The following is a 22670-nucleotide window of genomic DNA, read 5'->3' as shown; positions in this document are numbered from 1 at the left end:
AAAATGGCGGTTCCCGCTTGCTAGGGAAACCGCATGGGCCAGTCACAGAAAATGTGGCTGATACAGGACTTGCAAAGAGCTGGCCGGGAATGGCGTGAACAGCAGAGCCCCGCCCTGATGGGGGGCATGGCGCGAAAGCTATGGCTGCGCCTGCATGGACAGTGACTAACTCAGCCCCTGTGCTGAGTCAACCGCTTAGTCTATGGGACCCTCCACTGATTTCCACCAGGGGGAGTGACTTTCAACTATGGCCTGTGGGAATGCACCCACTGGGCCCAGGGACTGATATCCAGACGGCGCCACTACCCAAGGTAGTTCCGGCCGCGGAAATGATTTGCAAGAAAGAGGGATATTTTGCACGCAAAGCTGCTGCAAGGAGAAGGCGGGAACTAGCCGCGGGAAAAAAAATCCAGCTCTGAGGAGGAAACTGGTGCGAAAACGCAGACCGCGCCCACCAGGACTGAGAGAGGCGTGGCCTTAATAAAGGGGCATGATATTCCCCTGTGGGACCCGCCCATAATTGCAACCCCTGGGGGCGGGTTCCAGCTATGTCAGCGAAAGGAGGAGCCGAGGCAGGAAGTGGCTGGCCCAGAAGCTTCTACCGGTCAGTTGCGAGGAACCACTGACCTGGAGAGACCCACACTGAAAGTGGTCCCTACAAAAAGAATGGCCTGCCCCTCCGCTGTGGGAACTATGGTCTCCACTCAGCCCTACTCAGTACCCGGCGGGCTACTGGTAGTAAGGGTGGCTAACACCGAGACGGTGGTCGGGCTCTGCCTACAATGCGGGCTGCCTGGATGCACGGTCAACACGGCGGCACGATGCCCCATTTGCGGGACACTGTACTTATGGCCTATGCCAACGTTTATTCCAATACAATCGTCTGACCCCCCGGGGGACCAGGCTAAGCGAACCGCCGAGTCCCCTGGCGCACTGTGGATAGGACGTGCGAGTCCCGGAGAAAGGGGACTGGAGCCGGTCAAGTCGGCTGGGTCGGCCGCAACCGCAGCAGTCGGGTCACCTCCTGACCGCACCGAGAAGGGAGAATACTCGGACGAGGATCTCCGGGAACTTGCGGAGGTAGCAGCGAGGCCCAGAATAGAACCGGGGAGGACGACACCCCGTGGTACTAGCAGCTGTCAGAAAGACAGGACGTCCCCCGCAGATCGGCGAGCCGAGAGACGGAGTCCCTCCGCCTCAGAACGTGGCGGCGACGGACGAGAGACGCCGGCACCCCTGCGGACGGGTAAGAGGAGTCCCTTCACTTATCTTGCCCCAGCAGACGGTGTAGGAGCGGAGAGGCCATGCCTGGCCGCAGGCGCACGTGGAGAGACGGCATCACTTCCGGTGAGGACGACGGCGGAGCTTCCGGATGTCGTTATTGAGGAAGAGATCCCGAATGGGGGTCCAACCCGCGATGACGGTGTTTCCGGTTCCGGGGAGAACATCACTTCCGGTGGCGACAGCGGAACCCAAAGGAAGAGTGCAGCGATGCTTCGGCGATCGGGGGAAGGTCCCCGATCACCTACAAGGCCCAGGAGTTGGAGGGGCGATCCAAGGACTGAGGAGGGTGAGGTGTCCTCATTGGACCAGTCTACGGACAGCCAGGAATGGGTCGTAACCCCGTGGGGTCCCATTCCTTGCCCATCCGCCCAGTACCCCGCCCTAGCTAAAACCCCTGCCCCAATCACACGGTCCCCGGGTTCCCCGCCTAGTCTGGAGTCCGTGGACATATCATCAGGGGGAGAAGGGAGACGGACTGGGGAAAGACAGCGCAGTGGCGCTACGGAAGGTGACTCTCGGGGAGGGGGAGAATTGAGAGTGGTTACAACGGCACCTGAGCCAGCGATAAGGGCCCTGGGGTCGTCCAGGTGGTTCCTGCCACGATCCGCACGGTCATCGGGGATATTTTCCATAGACGATGATAGGGAGTCAGGGAGGTCAGATAGATTTAAGGAGAGCCGTTGGTGGGCCCCATTATTTGAAGGGTACTCCGCCTGGATGGACCGCACTCGGTTCCTCATCCGGCGAGAGGATGTAGTGGACTACTGGTGGGCTGTGGGAGAGTTTACCCCAGAACAGAGGGACAGAGAGCTGCAGGAGCGGTGGCTGCAGATTGAGAATAGGGAAATAGAGCCCATGGGTCCTAGCAAACTATCAGACCCCGTGGACCCTGATGAGCCCCTATCATGAGTGTTGCCTGGGAGGGCAGGTAAGGCTGACCTGACTAGAATTAGTAGGGCCGAGAGAACCATAATGGCTCGGTATAAATCTTCCCACGGGTTGGAGTACCCGTATGTCCCTGAGCCTCTCATGGATGAGATAGAGGACAACTGGGATAGGTGGCTTAGGGAGGCCATAGAAATGCACCTATTGGGAAGAGGGAGTTCCGTGATAGGGAAGAAGGCTGAGGAGCGCATAGAGCACTTAGTGCGGGTATGGGGCATTGGCCGAACCATCTATAAGCACCGGGTGACATATAGGCCTGAGAGGGGACTGCCTAGGCACTATCACGTCACGGTCATAGATATGGGCGGAAGAGAGGTCAAGAAGCCTGACCCGAATCACTATTTTTAGGAGGTACTGATACATTACGCGGGTTCGTGGCTGCTGGTCGGGGCGGGCTTGGCGGAATGTACTGTAGTCATTTTTGTTATACACCATGAAGATTTGTATGAAAAGTTAACCAATTATGTGTTGTATTTCAGTGCTTCCTGGAAAAGGGTATACAAATTTAGGTCCCAGCGAGGACGATGGGATTCACCAGGGGGAGAATGTAGCGGACATGTAAAATGGCTACAGTCATCTCTCCTGCTGACAGTAAGGCCTGGTAAGTTGTGGGCATGCCAGCAGTAATTATGGAGGTTTGCCCTCACACCCTGGTGGAGTGCCCTGTGTATGGATGGGAGTGGTCACATGCTCTGGTTAGTGATGTCAGAGGTGTATCAGCTTCCAGAGTATACATAAGGCACAGCACTGAGCCTAAAGTTAGTTCTGCACAGATCTACGTTCAGTTCAGCCAGAGTTCTGCAGGAGCTCTGCAGGAGTTCTGTCAAAGATCTGCATCCAAGTTCAAGTACTAGCCTAAGAGACTGGGGGTTATGTTGTAGTGACCCAGAGGAGACTGTGTCCAGGGACCTGGCACAGGGCAGTGATCCCTGCGGGGATAGGGAATCCCTATCTAAGGAGAGAGACACCTTTTAAAGGGAGGCACTGACTACAGCATGAGTGGCTAAGACTCTACTGCGAGGGGCAGCTAGCCCACATCATCAATAAAGATGTTCTCATTCACAAACCCTCTCGTGTACATGTGTGGAGTGAATGTACAGAGAGGAGCACCACGGAGGAGTTCCTCAACAGGATCATCCCCTTGCAGACGCAGGGACCCTGATGAGGTGGAGGCGCTGCACTGGAACTAGGTGAGACTCAGCACACTACCTCAGCTGCCTGTCTGGACGGGTCCTCCCCACACACCATCATGCGGGAGACTCAGGAGTCCTGTTGCCAACAGGTGCACCACCAGACACAACCACACTGTAATGGGGGCCGGTTAGACCACAGGGGCCAATGTGAGATTGGGTGGGTCAGGCCGGGCCACAAATACCGTTACATACATATATATATATGTGTGTGTGTATGTGTGTGTGTGTGTGTGTGTGTGCGTGTGCGTGTGCGTGTGCGTGTGCGTGTGCGTGTGCGTGTGTGTGTGTGTGTGTCAGTTGGGTGAGGCCGAGGGGGTTGGTGAGCTGAGGTGAGGAGAAGAAGAGAGTGGCAGTTGGGTGACGTCTTAGAGCCACCAATCTGATTGGCCAGAGGCTGAGGACCAATCAGATTCAACACATCTAGCACCAACCTCACAATTTTCAATTTTATATATTAAGATATATATATATATATATATATATATATATATATATATATATATATATATATATATATATACATATTCACATTAAGTAATTAAATACCAATGAGGTTATATATAAAGACATGTTTTCTAAATAAAAGGTAAATGTACATTATGTAAAAAAGGCGTTTGCTTCGCTGAAATATTTATCTACATATGTTGCTTTCAGTGAGATAAAATATAACACAGATAATGGGTCATTTAGATATACATACTCATATTCTTATTACCTGCAGCATGAAATGTTTTTTTTTTTTTTTTAAAACGTATATATTTTTTTATTTTTCAGGAAACATGGTAACATATAAAGGGGGGAAGGGAATGGGGGGGAGGGGGGTACAGAAAATAAAAGGGTTATGAGGTGCGGGGGTAGGGCGGTGGGGTAACATCCATCACTGGCTTCATGCAGGAAGCGAACATTCCATGATACTTGTTACATCCTATGCTAGGTCTAGATCTACCTAACCTTTAGTAGTTGTTTCTGGTTTCCTTACTATTTTATGGTTCCTATTGGGTTCTTCCATATGTTAGTCTCCCAGGGGTCCCATGTTGTCAGGAAGGTGTTATGTCTGTCGTGTATTAGGCTTGTAAGTCTTTCCATCGTCATTATGTAGTTTATCTTGTGCAGTACCTCGTTGATCGGGGGGGGGGGGGGGTCGTTCTGTTTCCAATGTCTTGCTATTAGAGTTTTGGCTGCAGAGAGGATCTGCGTTATCAAAGAGTCTATTTTTCTCTCAAGTCCGTAAGTCGGTTTTAGTAAGAGTACTGTTTCTATGTCCCATGTTAGCTCTACCCCTGTTGTCTCTTCTATTAGGCGTCTAATTCTTCCCCAGAATAGGATGATTATTTTTTTTGCTGTTTTGGGTAATAGAAAGTTTTTTTTTCAATACCATAAATGCTTGTTAAATATAATGAAAGTGTATTTTATTCTTTCTAACTGTTGGTGCAAGGCGTGTGAGAGGAGACACAATGATTGATATCTCCGCTGGCCCAAATATTTACCAGCTCTTATCAGCCAGTGATAGCTTCAAAGAGATTATTGTGCTAGAAACTACTGAGACAAATATCCAGGAATTTGAGAAATGGCTTAAAAAGGATCCAGAAACTGCTGATTGGTCATATGCAGCAAAGGCTGTCTGGGTGCTAGAAGGCAACAGGTAACATATTTCCAACCAGGGCAGGAAGGGAGCGATGTCATCAGGAACACCCAGAAAAAAAGACATAAACCATCATGGTGCAGTAGGTTAACTAAAAAAGTGATCTACAGTATGATAACTTGGCTCTTATAGAAGACCTACTTACAACAAGTAAGATAAAAAACAGCAAGTGGTTTAGAGGTGGTTCTTGGAGACTCCAGCTTGCAGTGACAGGTGGATATGGCCGCAGCACACAGCAGTAAACACTGATATCAGGCTGGATGGTATATTCATGAAGATTTCAACTCCCAGTCAGATACACGCAATCATGCAGAAATAGAGTGAAACCATAGTGTTGACCAGAAAGCACCAAACTTTATGAATAAAAAAGTATAGGACATGTACTCACAATGTGATATATGAACAAATTCACATAAGGTTTTTCTTGAGGCAGTTGGTTCGGTAATCGGGAGGTAGAAACTCCAGTCCCTTCAGTATCCCTCCTCGAGGGTGCCCCCTCGTCCGGTCGCGGATGGAAAGCGTCTGTCGTCACGTCTGGGCCTTGCAGTGACGACTTCTGGTTGGAGCAGATAGGAGAAGGGATGATGGGATCGCCGTACCGACACTGTGCCTTCGGGGATGGAACAGCTAGCCAGACTGTGGTTCAGCTGTGCTGCTACTCTGCTACTCGGCTCAACGCATTTCGCTGTATACAACAGCTTCCTCAGGAGCAATAATTACGTCCCCAGTGGGTTCTTATTAAATAGTATACACAATTAAGTAAATAATTAAAAACACTCAAATAATTAAATAATTAATTACACACAGGTTCTCCCCATAAAGGGGTACATAATCTCTGTGGTCCAAAAATACGGCGCTTAAAATATAAATATATTACATAGATTAAATTTATTAACTCCAAAAAATGTATTTAAAAATATAATATTATAAAGGCATTCATTTCGCATAACTCAGTTAATGAGGGGGAGAGGGGCGAAATGATTGGGGAGGGAAGAGAGAGAGAGAGAAAGCATTAATTAGTAGAAGTAGTATGAGTCAATTAATAACAGACTTAGAACAGCATATAATACTTAAAAGTATAAAATTATAAATATATAAAAATTAGTATAAATCAGGTATATGTTCGAACAATAAAGGTGGAATAACAGTTACTAAAGGAAAGGTGTGATTTCAAAGTCTACATTAAGACCATTAGGCATTAGAGTATTGAGTCTGTGTACCCAATACATCTCTCTTTTGCTCAAGTCTAAGTCTCTGTTCCGCCCTCTCCAGTGCTGTGCAACATGCTCAATAGCAGTAAATTTTAACCCTTGTGTACTGGAGTTGTGGAAGTTGGTAAAGTGCTTTGAAACATTATGTGTCTGGACACCGCGTCTAATATTACTTAGATGTTCTAAGATGCGTGTCTTAATAGCTCTTGTTGTCTTTCCCACATATTGTTGCCCACATGGGCATTCAAGGAGGTAGATTATATATTCAGAGTGGCAATTCATATATTGTTTTATTTTATAGTCCTCATTTCTGTTATTGCACTTAAATCCCTTTTTGTCTTGTTGTCTATGTTCACAGGCTTTGCAAGATGCGCAGCCGTAGAACCCTTCCAATTTCTGGAGCCATCCATTCTTTTTTGTTTCCAATTTTTTTATTGCACTGGGGGCTATCATACCTTTCAGATTTCTTGCTTTTTTGAAAATCACCTTAGGGTGTTTTGGGATTTTGTCCTTTAAAACTGGGTCATTGAGTAGAACATGCCAGTGTTTGTTTATTATTTTACTAATTTTATTTGATTCTTTATTAAAAGAGGTTAAAAATGCTGTGTCAAAGTTTGTATTTGTGTTATTATCTTTTTTCATAGGCACTATTAGATCCTTTCTATTTAGACTCTTGGCTTTTACAAGTGCTGTATCTAGAATGTCTGTTTTATAATGTTTTTCTTTGAAGCGTTCCTTTAGGATATCACATTGGTCATTGAATACTGCTTCATCAGTACAGTTTCTACGCATCCTTCTAAACTGATTGTAAGGCATGTTATCCATCCATAAATGATGGTGACAGCTAGTGCGTAGGATATAATTTTTGCTGTCAACGTCCTTAAAGTAGGACCTTGTTTTCAAAGCGCGATTCTCTATATATATATTTAGATCTAAATAGTTTAGAGAGGTTTTGCTGGTTATTGAGGTAAACTGCAGATTATACGTATTGATGTTCATACTTGATAAAAATGAATCTAAATTCTCCTGGCTACCTTGCCAAATTAAAATAATATCATCGATGTAGCGCCGCCATAGGACAAAGTCCGCCCCCAGAACGCCACCGGGCCAAATGTGATGTTCCTCCCAGAGTCCCATAAAGAGGTTGGCGTAACTGGGGGCAAACCTCGTACCCATGGCGGCGCCACATCTTTGAATATAAAATTCATTTTCTAACCAAAAATAGTTCTTATCAAGTATGAAAGATATCCCATCAGTGATAAATTGAGCTTGTTGCTCTTTCATATCGGGGTCTTGTCTAAGAAAGAAATCGACAGCTTTGCAACCTAAGTTCTTTTCTATGGAGGTATACAAAGACGCGACATCGATTGTAGCCATAATATAATCATCTCTCCAAATGAAACTATCCAACTATTCAAGCACGTCTGTAGTATCTTTCAAATATGATTTTAGAGATTTTACGTGACCTTGTAGAAAAGTGTCAATGTAGGCTGACAGGTTTGATGTTAGTGAATTGATTCCGGAGATGATAGGTCTCCCGGGGGGTTGTCTCAGACACTTGTGAATTTTTGGCAATATATAAAATATTGGCAGTTGAGGATGTTCATTAAATAGAAATTTATATTCATTATCAGTTAATATACCTAATTCCCTACCTCTATCTAGGAGTACTTTTAAATCATTTGTAAAGGTTTTAGTTGGGTTATTTTTTAAGAACTTCATACGTCTTTTTGTCTCCTAGGAGGCGGTGGGCTTCTTTTAGGTAATCCTCTCTGTTCAAGATGACCACCCCCCCTCATCAGCCTGTTTAATAACTATGTTAGTATTGTTTGTTATTTCTTCTAAGGCAGACGTCTCTTCTTTGGTCATGTTATTCCTAATTTTTGATTTATTATTCTTCGAAAGTTCCTCAAAGTCATTTACAATCAAGTTATAAAAAACCTCAATATGATTGCCCTTGTAGTACGTGGGATTAAAAGTGGATTTATTCCTTAGCGTCGTATGCTTAAATGTTTCACTTTCCTTCTCCACAATTGGATTAAGATTAGACATCCTAGACTCAAGGAAAAACCAGGAAAAACTCAGGAAAAACCTTTTCACAGTAAGTTTTCTAATGTATTTGTTTGCGTCTACAAATAGTTCAAAATTATTTGGCCCACAAGTTGGTGCAAACGACAACCCCTTGGAGATTACATTTAATTGTGAGGTAGTTAAATCTACAGTACTTAAATTAAAAATGCTTCTATTTTTCTGAGGATTAGTTATTCTCTCTCTTTTTTTTTTTTTTCTTTCTTCCCCCCCATTTTCCTCTCTGTTTCTTTCCCCTTTTTTGTTTGAAAAGACATACGTCCTCAGAGTTTAACCTCAGCATTGTGTATATTTAGGATGAGGTCCGCAGTACATACTAAGCCCATACAGTACAGGTAGTCCTCGGTTATCCGACACAATGCGTTACTCAAAATGGCGTTGTAAAGCAAAACGTTGTAAAGCGAAACACGTTTTCCCATAGAAACACTGTTTAAATGAAAGGTTCCGCTCCTGAAGGCATTTTTAACACTAAAATACACCAAATATTTTATGCAGGCAATAAGATATGCAGCACACACATAAATTATATAGTTTATATACTGTATTATATATATAATATAACATAATAAATCATATATTACATAGTATAATATAATATTTTATAGTATAATATTACATATATACACTCTTACGGCTCTTTGCAACGTTGTTTATGTGAATGTGTATATATATACACACATACACAACGTTGCAAAGGGTCGTAAGAGCGTGGGATAAGCCATTTTGGCGTTGTAAAAATGAATATAGGTATGCATTGCATAGCGTTGGATAAGCCAAATCGTTGTAAAGCGAAGCGTTGTAAAATGAGGACTGCCTGTATGTAGGCAGAATATACATGAAATTAAAGAAATGTCCATTCTAGGAACATGTGTTATTCTAATCATACAGTACGGGGATTACACAGACCTCAGGCAACTGCTTAAACCACATGGCTACCATACAACTGTCAGTTTCCACATGCATCCTTTTGAAAACGCTACATATACAGATGATGATTGGATGTTACCATGATCCTCACCGGAGATACAGCATGTGACCAAGTCTCTGCCAGATATGTGCACAAAAACTGATGCTTTGCAATAGACAATCACAATTGTTTTTGAAGTTCACAAACTAGATTGTATTTTAAATAAATAGCATCATTCAACTACAGTATCAGTATTGCAATAAGTAAAGAACCATTACTAACACATCAAGTTTAAAGGTGAATAAAGATTTATAGTCTTGGGGTAAGGGAAAGAGAGGGAGGGGCTCTTGCTATAATCTATAGTTTGTAGGTGGTGCCAGGGGTATAGGTAAAAGGAGCAACTTGCCGAAGCAAGTGAAACAGACCCTTATAGGTACAGCACTCGCCAAAAAATGTGGGTAAATGAAGAAATTAATACATAACCTTTAATGGTCTTGATAATTAAAATTATGTTGGACAAAGCACTACTAAACAGACAGCACGAACCCACACGATCTCGAAAGTAATGATACAGAAATAAAAAACTATTCAAATAGTACTCTCTTGTCTGGTCTCTTTTTGTAGAACTAAGGTCCAGAAAATAGGGTTATGCTGGTGAAAATTAAGCAATAGCGCCACCTAGCTGTTGACTCGCGTTATCTATATATATACATTATATTGAGGAGTAAGTACCATACATAAATAAATGTTGGGAAATTTGTACATGAACTCCAGCATATAATTGATATAGGTAGTGGAATCGGGCCCCTTATGACCCAACTAGGTGGTTAATTAGCCACTCTAGAGAGAATAGTGGTAATTAAAATGAGCAACCCAAATGATGTGTCTTGCTTATGAGTCAAGACTGGCTTCAATGTAGCTCAAAAGAACATTTAAAGGTTTAATAACCATAGGTTGAGACATCTAATTAAACAAATGACGTCTCTAGGCACCTTGATTAACCTGTTGTTGCTTATACTCAAAAAACTGAATATCTAAAGTGCTAATTGTGTGATCAGTTTGGTGTATTCATGAACCCCTCTAGGTAATACTGAATCACATTTAAAAGATATTGCCAATAATATGCTGTTGAGAACTGATTGCGTTTTCAGCTGGTGTATTCATGAACACCTATTGAGAGAACTGAAATCCCATACTGTATGTAGTTATTCAATTAGCACAAAATAGAGGGTTAAATGCAGAAAAATGTCCCAGGCCTGTGTCTATACTGTAGAACACTGCTAAGTAAATGTTCAAAACACTCTCCTGCTCAGTAAGGTGTATTGATAAACACTGCTACTGTAGTGCTAATTTAATAGTTTTTTATTTCTGTATCATTACGTTTGAGATCGTGTGGGTTCGTGCTGTCTGTTTAGTAGTATTTTGTCCAACATTATTTTAATTATCAAGACCATTAAATCCTGTATCTCATACTCAATTCTCCTGCTCACTTTTAAAGCTTTATACTCTTCTGCCCCTCCTTACATCTCAGCCCTAATTTCTCGCTATGCACCATCCTGACTCTTGCGTTCTTCTCAAGGATGTCTTCTTTCTACCTCCTTTGTATCTATAGCTCTCTCCCGCCTTGAACCTTTCTCACTTTCTGCTCCACACCTCTGGAATGCCATTCCCCTCAATACCCGACTAGCCCCCTCGCTATCCACCTTTAAGACTCACCTTAAGACACATCTGCTTAAAGAAGCATATGAATAGCACTGGATAATCATGGACACATGATACATAAAGCTTGGCCCCCTGCAGACGCACTTACAAGAATTCCCTCCTACTGTCTCTGTACGTTCTCCCTACCTACCAATTAGATTGTAAGCTCCTCGGAGCAGGGCTCCTTCCTTAATGTTAGTTTACAATATGTCTGAAGCACTTATTCCCATGATCTGTTATTTATATTATTTGTTATTTATATGATATGTATTACTACTGTGAAGCGCTATGTACATTTATGGCGCTATATAAGCCGCCCAGAGAAGGAGAGAATCTGTAGCAGAGTTTGAAGACCCACGACAGGAAGTGACTTATTGCGACCTATCGGAAGTGACGTATCGGAGCCTGCCGGACAGGACAGTCCACCCGAGAGGGAGCTCCAGGCAGAGAGCTAAGCAGCGTCCTGCAAGACCAACGAATCGGACGGGAACATCATACCCCAGAGGGAGCCCACGAGGGGGAGAGTCCCAGAGAGCGGCGTCCCACACAGAGTCCATACCGGAGGTGGTGGGTGAGCCTGAAGCTAACAGCTTTCTCTCCTTGATCACATATAATGTGATACACGCATGAAATACTTGTTTTTATTGTATGTGTTCATTTTTTAACCCTATAAAGTCGAGTTTTTTTACATGACTGGTCTGCACTATGGTTATCTTTTCTTTTACATACACATTTCTGCTGAGCTGAGATTGGGAGTCCCCACATCCCTGGATGAGAAACCCTCCTTGCTGAGACCATTGTGTCAAACCGCTTGTTTTTGACTTACATCTTGTTAGTAGGCAACAGATTCACCATAGATTCTATATACCAGTTATAAAACTGTCTGCACTTAGTTTTTTGTTCTATTTTCCTTTTATGCTCCCCCTGGATTGCAACTGGAGAGCGACGATTTGTGGGACTAGTGGAACCAGTCCCTACCAGCTGGGTTTGAGCAGGGGGTTTGAACTTATAATTGTTTTCTCGTTGTTTTATCACGTCACTATTGTTTATTAATCAATTGATTATAATCATTAATCACTGTATAACACAAGTGTACACTAATAGAGTTAGCGCCATCTTTTTCACCTTCACTTAGCTATATAAATAAAGACATAAAATATAATACCATTAAAGGTTATGTTTTAATTTCTTCAATTACCCACATTTTTTGGCGAGTGCTGTACCTAAAGGGGTCTTTTTCACTTGCTTCGGCAACTCTCTGTTGCTCTTAAATAAAGATTATCAACAAACAAAGTGCATAGAACTCAATATATGCAATATAAGGACATGCAAGAAGAATAGTGGTGCAACAGGAACAGTGAGGGACCCTAAACCCTCCACAGATATGTAGTGAAACGTGGAAGTTCCCAGCACACAGTAAGATCGCAGACACGTGATTAACTACTATATTGCAGAGTCCTGCCTTAAACTCCATTTGTATCACTGCGCTCGAGCAGTGAATCCTACAGACAGCTGAGCGCAACCAACTGGGGATAATATATTAGCCTAACTAACTGAAGTCTTGTAACGTGTTTGTCACGCAAAAAAATGCTATAGCCATTATTTTATTTTTCTCTAAATCTTACTGAAAAGCAAAAACACGGCCACCTGAGTGGCCACTTAAGTATATTTTTATTTTAATGGTGAAATACAATACATATTGGGCAATATTTACTAAGCAGTATACTGCTATAAGGCCCGTTCCTGCGGTGTTAGAGACCTCACAGCCCATTAAAGTCAATGAACCATTAGGTGTCTTCCAGCGCCAGAAGGCATCTTATGGCAGAACGCTGCTTTGTAAATATGGCCCTTGTTTTCAATCAACAATATCTTATAGATTCTTCTGGAAAATAATCTTTATTAAAATGGAAGTTCCCAGCACAAAGTAAGAATGAAATAGTCAATGAATATGCCAAATCAGATTTTAATGTGAAATAGTAAGTATGCACATAAGCATATTGAGGGTCTGCAGTGTGAAGAGAGGGACGGAACAGGGTGGGGGATGGGGAAAGAAAAAGGGATGTAAAGGGGGCAACGTTTTGGGGGTGAGCCCCTTCTTCAGGCCTGTTCCCAGAGATCAACGGATCAATTGTACTTCCCTTAATCACTGATCATAAAACTTCATGTGTATCTGGAAGAATATTTCCTTCCCCCCTCCCTTCCCCCACCCCTTCCACCCCTCCCTTTCCCCCTTTCCACCTTCCTTTCCCCCTCCCTTTCCCAACCCTCCTCCCTCCCTGCCCCCTCTTCCTCCCTTCCCCCCTCCCTTTACTACTGTATTACTGAGTCCAATTTGCTTTATTTTGTACACCAATCTCTTGTGTGGAACCGTATCAAAAGTTTTGGCAAAATCTAAGTAGACCACATCAACTGCATTACCCTGGTCTAAATTCCTACTTACCTCCTCAAAGAAACAAATAAGGTTTGTTTGGCATGATCTATCCTTCATAAATCCATGCTGATTATTACTAATGATTTTGTTTTCCATTAGGTAATCCTGAATATTATCCTGTATTAAACCTTCAAGTAGTGTACCCACTATTGAAGTCAGGCTTACAGGTCTGTAATTCCCTGATGTGATCTAGCTCCTTTTTTAAATTTAGGCACCACATCTGCTTTACGCCAATCTAGTGGTACTGAGCCTGTGGAAATGGAGTCCTTGAATATTAAATATAATAGTTTGGCTATTACTGAACTTAAATCCTTGAGAACTCTTGGATGTACATTATACCATTGGGGCCAGGTGCCTTATTTACTTTAATTTTTTCAAGCCGCTTTTGAACTTCTTCCTCAGTTAACCAATTGTTCATTAATTAGGAGGTTGTGGCTTACTCCTTTGGCACTACTATTGAAATTGATTCTTCCCTGGTAAACAAAGAGGCAAATAATGTGTTTTATACCTCTGCTTTTTCCTTATCTCCAATAATCTGCCTGCCCATCTCACACTGAAAGGGGCCTATATTTTCTTTTCTCATTTTCTGTTATTAAGATACTTAAAGAACTTCTTAGGGTTGATCTTACTTTCTATTGCACTCCTTTTATCATTATCCATCTTTGCTAATTTGATTGCCCTTCTGCAATTTTTGTTACATTGCTTATAATTCTGATACGATGCCTCCGTCCCTTCTGACTTAAGAATCTAAACGCCTCCCTCTTCTTGTCCATTTCCTCCCCTACCTGTTTATTTAGCCAAATTGGTTTTTACATATTTCTTTTATACTTATTACCGAAGGGTATACACTGATAAGTGTGCTTTTATAACTATGTTTTAAAGACTGCCCATTTATCTTCCACATTTTTCCCTGCAAAAATATCATCCCAATGTACTGTATGCCCTCAGTTTATTAAAATCTGCTTTTCTAAAGTTTAAGGTCTTTGTTGAACCCAAGTAATCTGTTTTTTGATAAGTTATTTCAAATGACACGATGTTATGATCACTGTTACCCAAATGTTCCAGGACTTGAATATTTGTTATTACTTCTACATTGTTTGATATTACCAAATCCAGTATTGCCCCTCTCCTGGTTGGTTCCTCAATAATTTGGGTCATATAATTGTCTTTAAGCACCTTCAAAAACCTGCTTCCTTTTGTTGTAATGCTAATCTCATTGCCCCAGTCTATGTCTGGATAATTAAAATCCCCCATTATGCAAACATGACCCAGTTTTGATGCTTTCTCCATTTGCAAAAGTATTTTAGCTTCCTCAATCTCACCGATATTTGGTGGTTTATAGCATATCCCTACAAACATTTTCTTTATACGTTTACTTCCACTGCTAAATTCTATCCACAAGATCTCTACATTTTCATCATTCCCTTCGTAAACATCTTCCAATATTATAGGCTTTAGATCCTATTTAACACATAAACATACTCTACCTCCTCTTCTATTTGCTCGATCCTTCTGAAAAAGGGAATAACCCTCTAAATTAACTGCCCAGTCATGAGTTTCATCCCCCCATTTTCAGTAATACCTATGATATCATACTACTCCCTTGCAGCTATTAATTCAAGCTCCCCCATTTTGTCTCTCAGGCTTCTTGTATTAGCAAGCATGCATTTCAGTGTTTTTTTCAGCCTGTACTATTATCTTATCTGCTCCTTCCTTTCTGCGCCAACTTTGTTTAGTCTTTAGAAGTTTTCTATTATTATCTCTATGTACTATTGGTGTCTCACTGCTTGTCAAACTCGCACTTGTCCATATTCTACCTCCAAAACCCTTTGTTTCCTTTTCTATTATACAGCTCAACCCCGTTATAACGCGATCTGTTACAACGCGAATCAGCTTATACTTTACAACACGATTATTGGTATCTTAAATACTTTATTGTACAATGCATACAATTGTACATTATGTCTAACGCGATCCGCCTATAGTGCGATGTGATTCTTTGGACCCCAAGCACAGCGTTATAAGGGGTTGAGCTGTATTTAGTTCGTTATCTGTTTCATTTCCCTCCCTCCTTCATCCTAGTTTAAACTCTCCTCCAACATTTTTAACATTCTCACCCCTAGCACCGAAGATTACTGTTCATTGAAATGCAATCCGTCCCTAGAATATAGATGGCACCTCTCAGAAAAGGAGTCCCAGTGCTCTAAAAAACCCAAACCCTCCTTCCTTCAACACTTTCTTAGCCATGCAATAACCTCCCTAATCTCTGACTGTCTCTCTGTGGTAGCTCATGGCACTGGTAGTATTTCAGAAAATACTACCTTGGAGGTCCTTGGCTTAAGCTTTTGGCCTAGCTGTTTTAGGACCCTCAATCTTTCTCTAACTTTGTCATTGGTGCCAGCATGCACTAAGACCGCTGGGTCAATCCCAGCCCCCCCAACAATCTGTCTACCTGATCCGCAATGTGCTGAACCTGTGCACCCGGGAGACAACAAATTGTTCGGTTCATGTGGTCACGGCAACAGATTGCCCTATCTACCTTCCTAATAATGGAGTCCCCTACTACCACAATCTTTCTTGGTATCTGAGCATCCTGTGTCCCCTCTGTGCTGGAGGAACTAATCCGCTGGCTGCTAGAGGAATCAGTCTCCCCCAGCCTTGTTATTTCTGCCAGACCGGATTAACACAGCAGGGGTCCCTGGCAGTCCCATTTAGTTTTGTTTTATTTTATTTATTTTAAGTCAACCATATTCCATTACACATCGGACCAGTACTTTGTCTTCTACTGCACATTAACGGCTGAGTTAGGTACTATCCCCCACAGACATAGAGTGCATTTCTTAGGGACTTATCCAGGCGGCAGTGTCTTTGCTCCATCTGGTGTTTCTTCTACTCATCGCCAAGAGCCAACCTGGACCGTCAGCACCCTGAGAGAATAAGGTAAACTGCTGAGCATCCAGACACCCCTAAGCAGAATTCCTGCTTATAGAGACAGTAATGTTCTTGGGACTGTTTATTTTTGGTGTTTCCCTAGCTGGGGGGGAGGGAGGAGCCCTTGATAGGGGTGTTACATATACAACTGGTGACTGCTAATACAATTAGAAAGCTCTCTCTCCATGTTGCAGACATGTTGCTTGTGGCAGGAAGCTCAAACCAGAGAGACAGACACAGAAAGACTTTTCTTTCCAGCTACTACTAAAATTAGGGGATTGCCTATGATTGGGCAAATATGGTATGTGTAATGTATAATGTGAGACCTGAATGATGAATCAGTTGGGTAAGACATGCACAGAGTATGCTGGTGGGATTGTGTAACTTGTGACAGACAATGAACTTCTGTGTGTTCCTGATATTTACAGAGCTCAGAAGCTTCATCCCATGATGTACCATCTGCATGGTTTAATTACATCCCTGGGGTTAATATCTATTCAGGATGTAGTGTATTAAACACACTGCAGCTCAGCAAGGTCTTAATTAATCTTTTCCGTACTGACACTGAGGCCTGGGAGTGTTAATATGTGACATCAGAATACTTGTGGTCAAATAAAGTTATGTATGTTAATATCGGTTCTCATGACTTGTGTGAATGACTTAAAAGTATGTGCAAGGCTTATCCAATATCACATCAGAGGCAGCAGAAAGATTCACCAAAGACTTGCAATGGATTCCAGTCTCCACAAACATTATCATGATAAAGAATTTGATCCAAAAGCATATACAGAGGCATTCTTCTGTGATGAAACATGTCCCTTGATAGATGAAAGTGTGGGATTCCCTTTGAAAAAATTGCATGAAATGTTCTCTTCAGGTTTGTATATTTATTGTTGTAATAGAATGAATTTGTGGAGACTGACAGATATTTGTATATACAGAAAAAGAATGCATATTTATTACACTAATATAAAAATGTATTTACTAATCATTTTTTATTAACTAATGATTAAATGAAAAGCTATATATGTGATTTGCCTCCAACCCCCATCTTCACATTCATTAATTAAATACCATGGGGGTTATGTATAAAACGTGTTTTTTCTAAATAAAAAGTAAAAGTGCATTGTGTCAAAAAGGCGTTTTCTTACCTGAAATAATTACAATAGCAACATATGTTGCTTTCAGTGAGATACAATGTAACACAGATAATGTGTCATTTAGATATACACTCATGTTCTTATTACCTGCAGCATGAAATTTTTTTCTTTTTTTATTGTATTTTGATATTAGGAAGGTTTTTTTTTAAAAAAATAACCTTAAATGCTTGTTAATTATGTATGTATGTATGTATGTATTGTGACAAACGCCCCTCTTTTGTAGTGGTGACGTCTGTCTTGTTCTTCCCGACACAGTCTTCTAGGGTTACTTATACAAAAACAGGATCATGCAAAGTATTACGTTGCTTAACTCAGGCTTCTGCCTGCTTTATTTTCATCCAAGTAAGGTACTGCAGCTTTAATATGTGTAGGCAAGAGTCACTCAGATATTTACATTCAGCGGTTTACTCATACAGTATCAGTGTTATAGTATTTCCCACACTGTTATTTCAAGTAACAAGAAACCAAATTATATAAACAAAATCCTATCCCTTTCAGGGATCTAACTGCACATCAGAATCAGCCCCTAACTGCTGCTGGGCCAACTAACCTGGTTCCCCAGTTTAAAACAATGCCCTCTTATTTAGGGTCACCAGATAAAACATACAGGGCCTTATTCAGAAAGCCTCGATAAGGCCCTTATCGAGCACTTATCGCCCAACATGGGTACTTGTATTCAGATAGCCTCGATAAGTGCTCGATAATGGCCTGTATCGATGCAAAATTTTATCTCCATCCTAAATTCGCTGACTGAGCAGCGATCAGCCCCTTATCGACCATTTTCGGAAGGTTGATAAACTCCCGCGATACTGAGACCCGCGAGTCGGGTGTCACGGCATATCGCAGCCCATCGCAGCCCTAAAAGACGATTTTCTCCCCAAATCCAATAGACCACAAAATTGTTGGTCAATTGTTGGGGAGATAGGTCGATGAGCTGTGATATGTCGGGACTTAGAAAAAATCAGGCCCCTTTCCTGCCTCGGATTGATGCCGGGGGTCTCGGAGCTGATAGCCATTAATAGCAGCTCTGGACCCCCCCCGGCATGCATCCGAGGCAGGAAACATGCATATGCAGCAACTTCATTACCTTAGCGGCTAACCGCTAAGGCAATGAAGGGGTTAAACACCTGTGCCAGGCTTACTGTAAGAAACATACAGTACAATACAATACTGTGGCTAGCGGGGGTGGGTGAAGGGGGAATTTCGCCCTTAGTGGCTGTTTAGGCAATGCGGGGGGGTTGCGGGGGGAGTTAACCCCTTCATTACCTTAGCGGTTAATACTGTTAAACCGGTACTAATACTTATAACTAAGTATATTAATAAACAATAATACCGGTTAATGCACCTCTACACTATTAAAGAAATATATATTTAAATAAATAATTTTCGGGCGACATTTAAGCTGGGAGAGGCGGCTCTCTAAGAGCCGCTCTCTCTGCAGCAGAAATGAATCGCTGGTTTAGGCCTTTTCAGAGGCTCGATGCTGTCGCTGGCAGCAACTCGCCCGTTTTGGGCATTTTGCTATCACTGGTAATCGAGCCTTTCTAAATACCGTGATAGCAACGCCCAAAAAACAGTCATTTTAAATTCCCTTGCGTTTTTTTTTATGAACCTTCTCTGAATAAGGTCCACAGTCTTTTAGATACGGCAGTAAACATGTGTTTGTCTTATCTGTTCGTGGTGGGAACTCGGACCCAAGTGTCCAGGCAAATCCACTGGTACTGGGATACTTGAAGGGGCCGTACACCCCGAACTGGATGCAGGGGAGCAGCGAAGCCCCCAGTCTCCAGGCTCTAAGGAGAGAGCCTGAAATGCAAACCTCTCTGCTCTAAATACCTGTGCTAGTGATTAGGAAAAACAAAGGAATGGAAGCAGGCACACGGTCTTTCTAAAGGTGCAGTTTATTGTGCCACCAAAGGTCCAACGTTTTGGCAAATAGATTGCCTTTATCAAGGAGAGGCACTTTGGACCTTTGGTGGCACAAAAAAACTGCACCTTTAGAAAGACCGTGTGCCTGCTTCCATTCCTTTGCTCGAATACTTCTGGGATGTCTGGACCTCCCTGGATACAGCGCACCGGCAGATAAGTACCCCCCTCCAGCACCTACCAGCGGTGTGCATGTGCTTCTACATATGACTAGTGATTAGGAAAGCAGGTGAGGGAGAACTAAACCCATTGTAATCTGTGGTCTGGATTTTCCATCCACCAGCCTGAGTTAATGTGAAGCTGTGGAATGGATCATTTTTAACTATTCCTGCACTTTCTGACCTAAAACGGGGCAGAAAGCTGCCTAACATCTTTGGAGTATGTCACAGTATGTATGTATGTATGTTTGTATGTATGTATGTATGTATGTATGTATGTATGTATGTATGTATGTATGTATGTATGTATGTCTTTATGTATATAGTGCCATTGATGTACACTGGCGACACACTTTATTCGAGCTCGGCTAGTCCCACGAATTCGGGTATACCCGGGTGTATTGAGGTTTGTGACTGTTTTCTGCCCGAGTGCATTGAGTTATTTTCCGGCAGGGATTGAAGCATTTTATTCCCGCTGGCTGCAATTTTGCAGAGTACATATATATATACTGCATTACAATTCATGAATTTATGCCATCTGGTAGACCCGCGAAGCATTGCAGCCTATTAAATCCTAATCATCATCATTTAACAGATCAGCCGCCCGTCAGCCAGGCATGAACCCAGGCTGGGAAGGCAAATGCAACGGGGCTTGTCAGAGGTGAGGAGCGGCGCATTCCAGGTATCTGCCAGGTACATACCGGGTATTTGCTCGAATAAAGTGTGTCGGTGCAGTACAATGCGCTTCACAGCAGTAATACACGTGACAATCATATAAATAACAATATAAATAAACACACACATTCCCAGCATGCTCTAACTCCAACACCCACCACACATATATATTAAACACAGAAATGGTGCCGCAGTCAAATCAACTCTGAGAGAGACCTAATAATACACAAAACCAGATATCAAGGTAAAAGTAGCCTTCTGGCAGTGCTACCGACCCAGATAAATTAATAAACACAAAAAGAAAAGAGAAGGATCAAAATAAAGGAGCACTCAAATAGTATGTAATAGAAAAATTGAAAAATGGACTTTATTAGCAATGCATCATAAAAACACAAGAGACAAACTCAAACACAAACCACATGAAAAACTGCTGCAAAATATAATTAATAATAACTTAACACAAATCAACCCCTAACCTGGAAAGACCAAATAGTAAGAGTTCCAACAGAGCATAACAGAACCAGGGAAAAAAAATATTCCCCTAGTAATGTAACAAGGATCGGACGATCAAAATGAGAACTCAAAGGAAAATATAAATGGACAAACCAGAGCGCAGAAAAATTAATCAAAATACTGTGAATCAGATATCAAAGACATTACAAATATAGCATAGAATAACACAATAACATAACAGTCACAGAATAATAATTGCTGGGGGAGATATGTGTAACATGCAGCAGAAAATACCCAAATGGCTTAAAAAATTATAATAGATAATGAGGGTAAAGCCACAAGGGTAAGTAAACAAAAGACCCTGTGAAAAATGCTGGAACAGCCTAATGCTGATGGTAAGTAGCAGGCAGTAGTGAGATGTGAACTAACAGCCCAGCAACAGTGGATACTAGAGCATAGGGCAAATTAGGCAGTGAGGAAGTCCCCTTAAGCTGACAGCCCAGTAGCCATGAGCACTAAAACGTAGGACAAGTAAAGCAGGTAAAGCAGCAAGTCCCCATGGGCTAGCAGCCCAGCATCAGTAAGCACTGCAAACGTGAGGCAGACAAAGCAGCACAGTACAGACCAGCTGCAGGAGTCCCAGCACAGAGAAAATAACATCAGTGTAGTCCACACATTCCACACGGGTCTCGAAGTCTAGGGGTAGTGACAGGGTTGTCTCTGCTCCGCTCCGACGGCTGTTTCGCCAAAAAGGCTTCTTCTGGGAGCGTTGGGCTTAGGCATCCATGCATGTTCTTTAAAGGGCTCCAAATTCGCGCCAAAAGCAATGTTAGACTCCCAGACCCGAATACAATTAATAATCACTTACAGGTATGGGGAAACTAAATTGTCCTTTGCATGAAAGCTCAAGAAATAAAGTCTCTGGCATAAATTCCTGAAGTAGGGGTAAATCTGTAGTTACGATGTTAACCCCTTGCGCTGTACTTGAACGGAATCTTGAGCAAAGCTTGGATAAGTCATGAATCACACTGGGGATAGCTCGGCAGGCATGGTTATAGAGTTTACAGTCCTATCCCTAACATGCAAGCCCAATCCCCTCCGTGGGAACATTTAACCCACCAATCCCTGTTCTGCCAGGAGTTTGTAAGAAGGGCAAAAGTTGCTTCCTGTTCTGGTACGAGCATATGCAACAGAAATATCATCTTCCCCCACCTGGCCACTTGCTACTTAGCGTATGCCACCCTGCTTCTTTAATGAATGCCACCCAGTCTACCTCACTCCTGCCGCTGAACAAAACGTTTAACACCTCTATTTCTTTGAAGCTCAGAGGTTTTCTGCTACGCATTTCAAAGCCCTGGATTACACACCCCCAAGTGTCATCTCCTGGCTATAATGTTAAGTTCCTTACTCTTAAAATATTTGCATGTTAATACATTCATTGCTGGGCACAGGAAAAGCTTCCTGCCGGTACCTTTTAAAACATAACTAAAACACAGTTTATATATATATATATATATATACATACGTTCTGTATGTGTGGAGGACACCAAACAATATGTATGGGATTAGTACATCCTTAGCTAGCTGCACTCCAAAAATTAGAGTGCTAGCTTGCTCCTTGTGTCTGAAATACAATTGTCCCAATTAGCATACATTGCTATTACTGCAGCTATGGACTGCGCAGCAAAATGGGGACAATAATGATGATGGAGGGGAAAATATGATATTGGGATGACAATACACTTTAACCCCTTCCATCCCAACAGGGATTAGGGTTAATAGCAGTGGTGTAGGAAAAACCACATCAGGGTGATGCTGCACAGACATTTAACCCCTTCAGTCCCAATGCGATTTAGGGTTAATCACTGCAAAACAGGGACAATACGGTGTTTCAGGGAAAAATATGACATTTGTGGTGTACATAGAATGAACCCCTTCTGCCTTTATTATTGGCCTGATTAACCC

At 42.4% G+C, this 22670-nt stretch overlaps 1 protein-coding gene across 1 annotated transcript in view; it reads left to right on the top strand.

Annotated features, from left to right (window-relative positions):
• Nucleotides 1-17062: 17062 nt before the first annotated feature.
• Nucleotides 17063-22670, top strand: part of LOC142498039 (indolethylamine N-methyltransferase-like) — a 61292-nt gene continuing 55684 nt past the window's right edge. The window contains exon 1 of the mRNA XM_075606547.1: nt 17063-17210. Coding sequence (XP_075462662.1) covers nt 17063-17210 — 148 coding nt within the window. The remainder of the gene's footprint in view (nt 17211-22670) is intronic.

Source organism: Ascaphus truei, chromosome 6 (assembly GCF_040206685.1).
Source record: "Ascaphus truei isolate aAscTru1 chromosome 6, aAscTru1.hap1, whole genome shotgun sequence".
Taxonomy (NCBI): domain Eukaryota; kingdom Metazoa; phylum Chordata; class Amphibia; order Anura; family Ascaphidae; genus Ascaphus; species Ascaphus truei.
The sequence above is the reverse complement of the archived record's forward strand: the minus strand, read 5'-3'. Positions and strand labels throughout refer to the sequence as shown.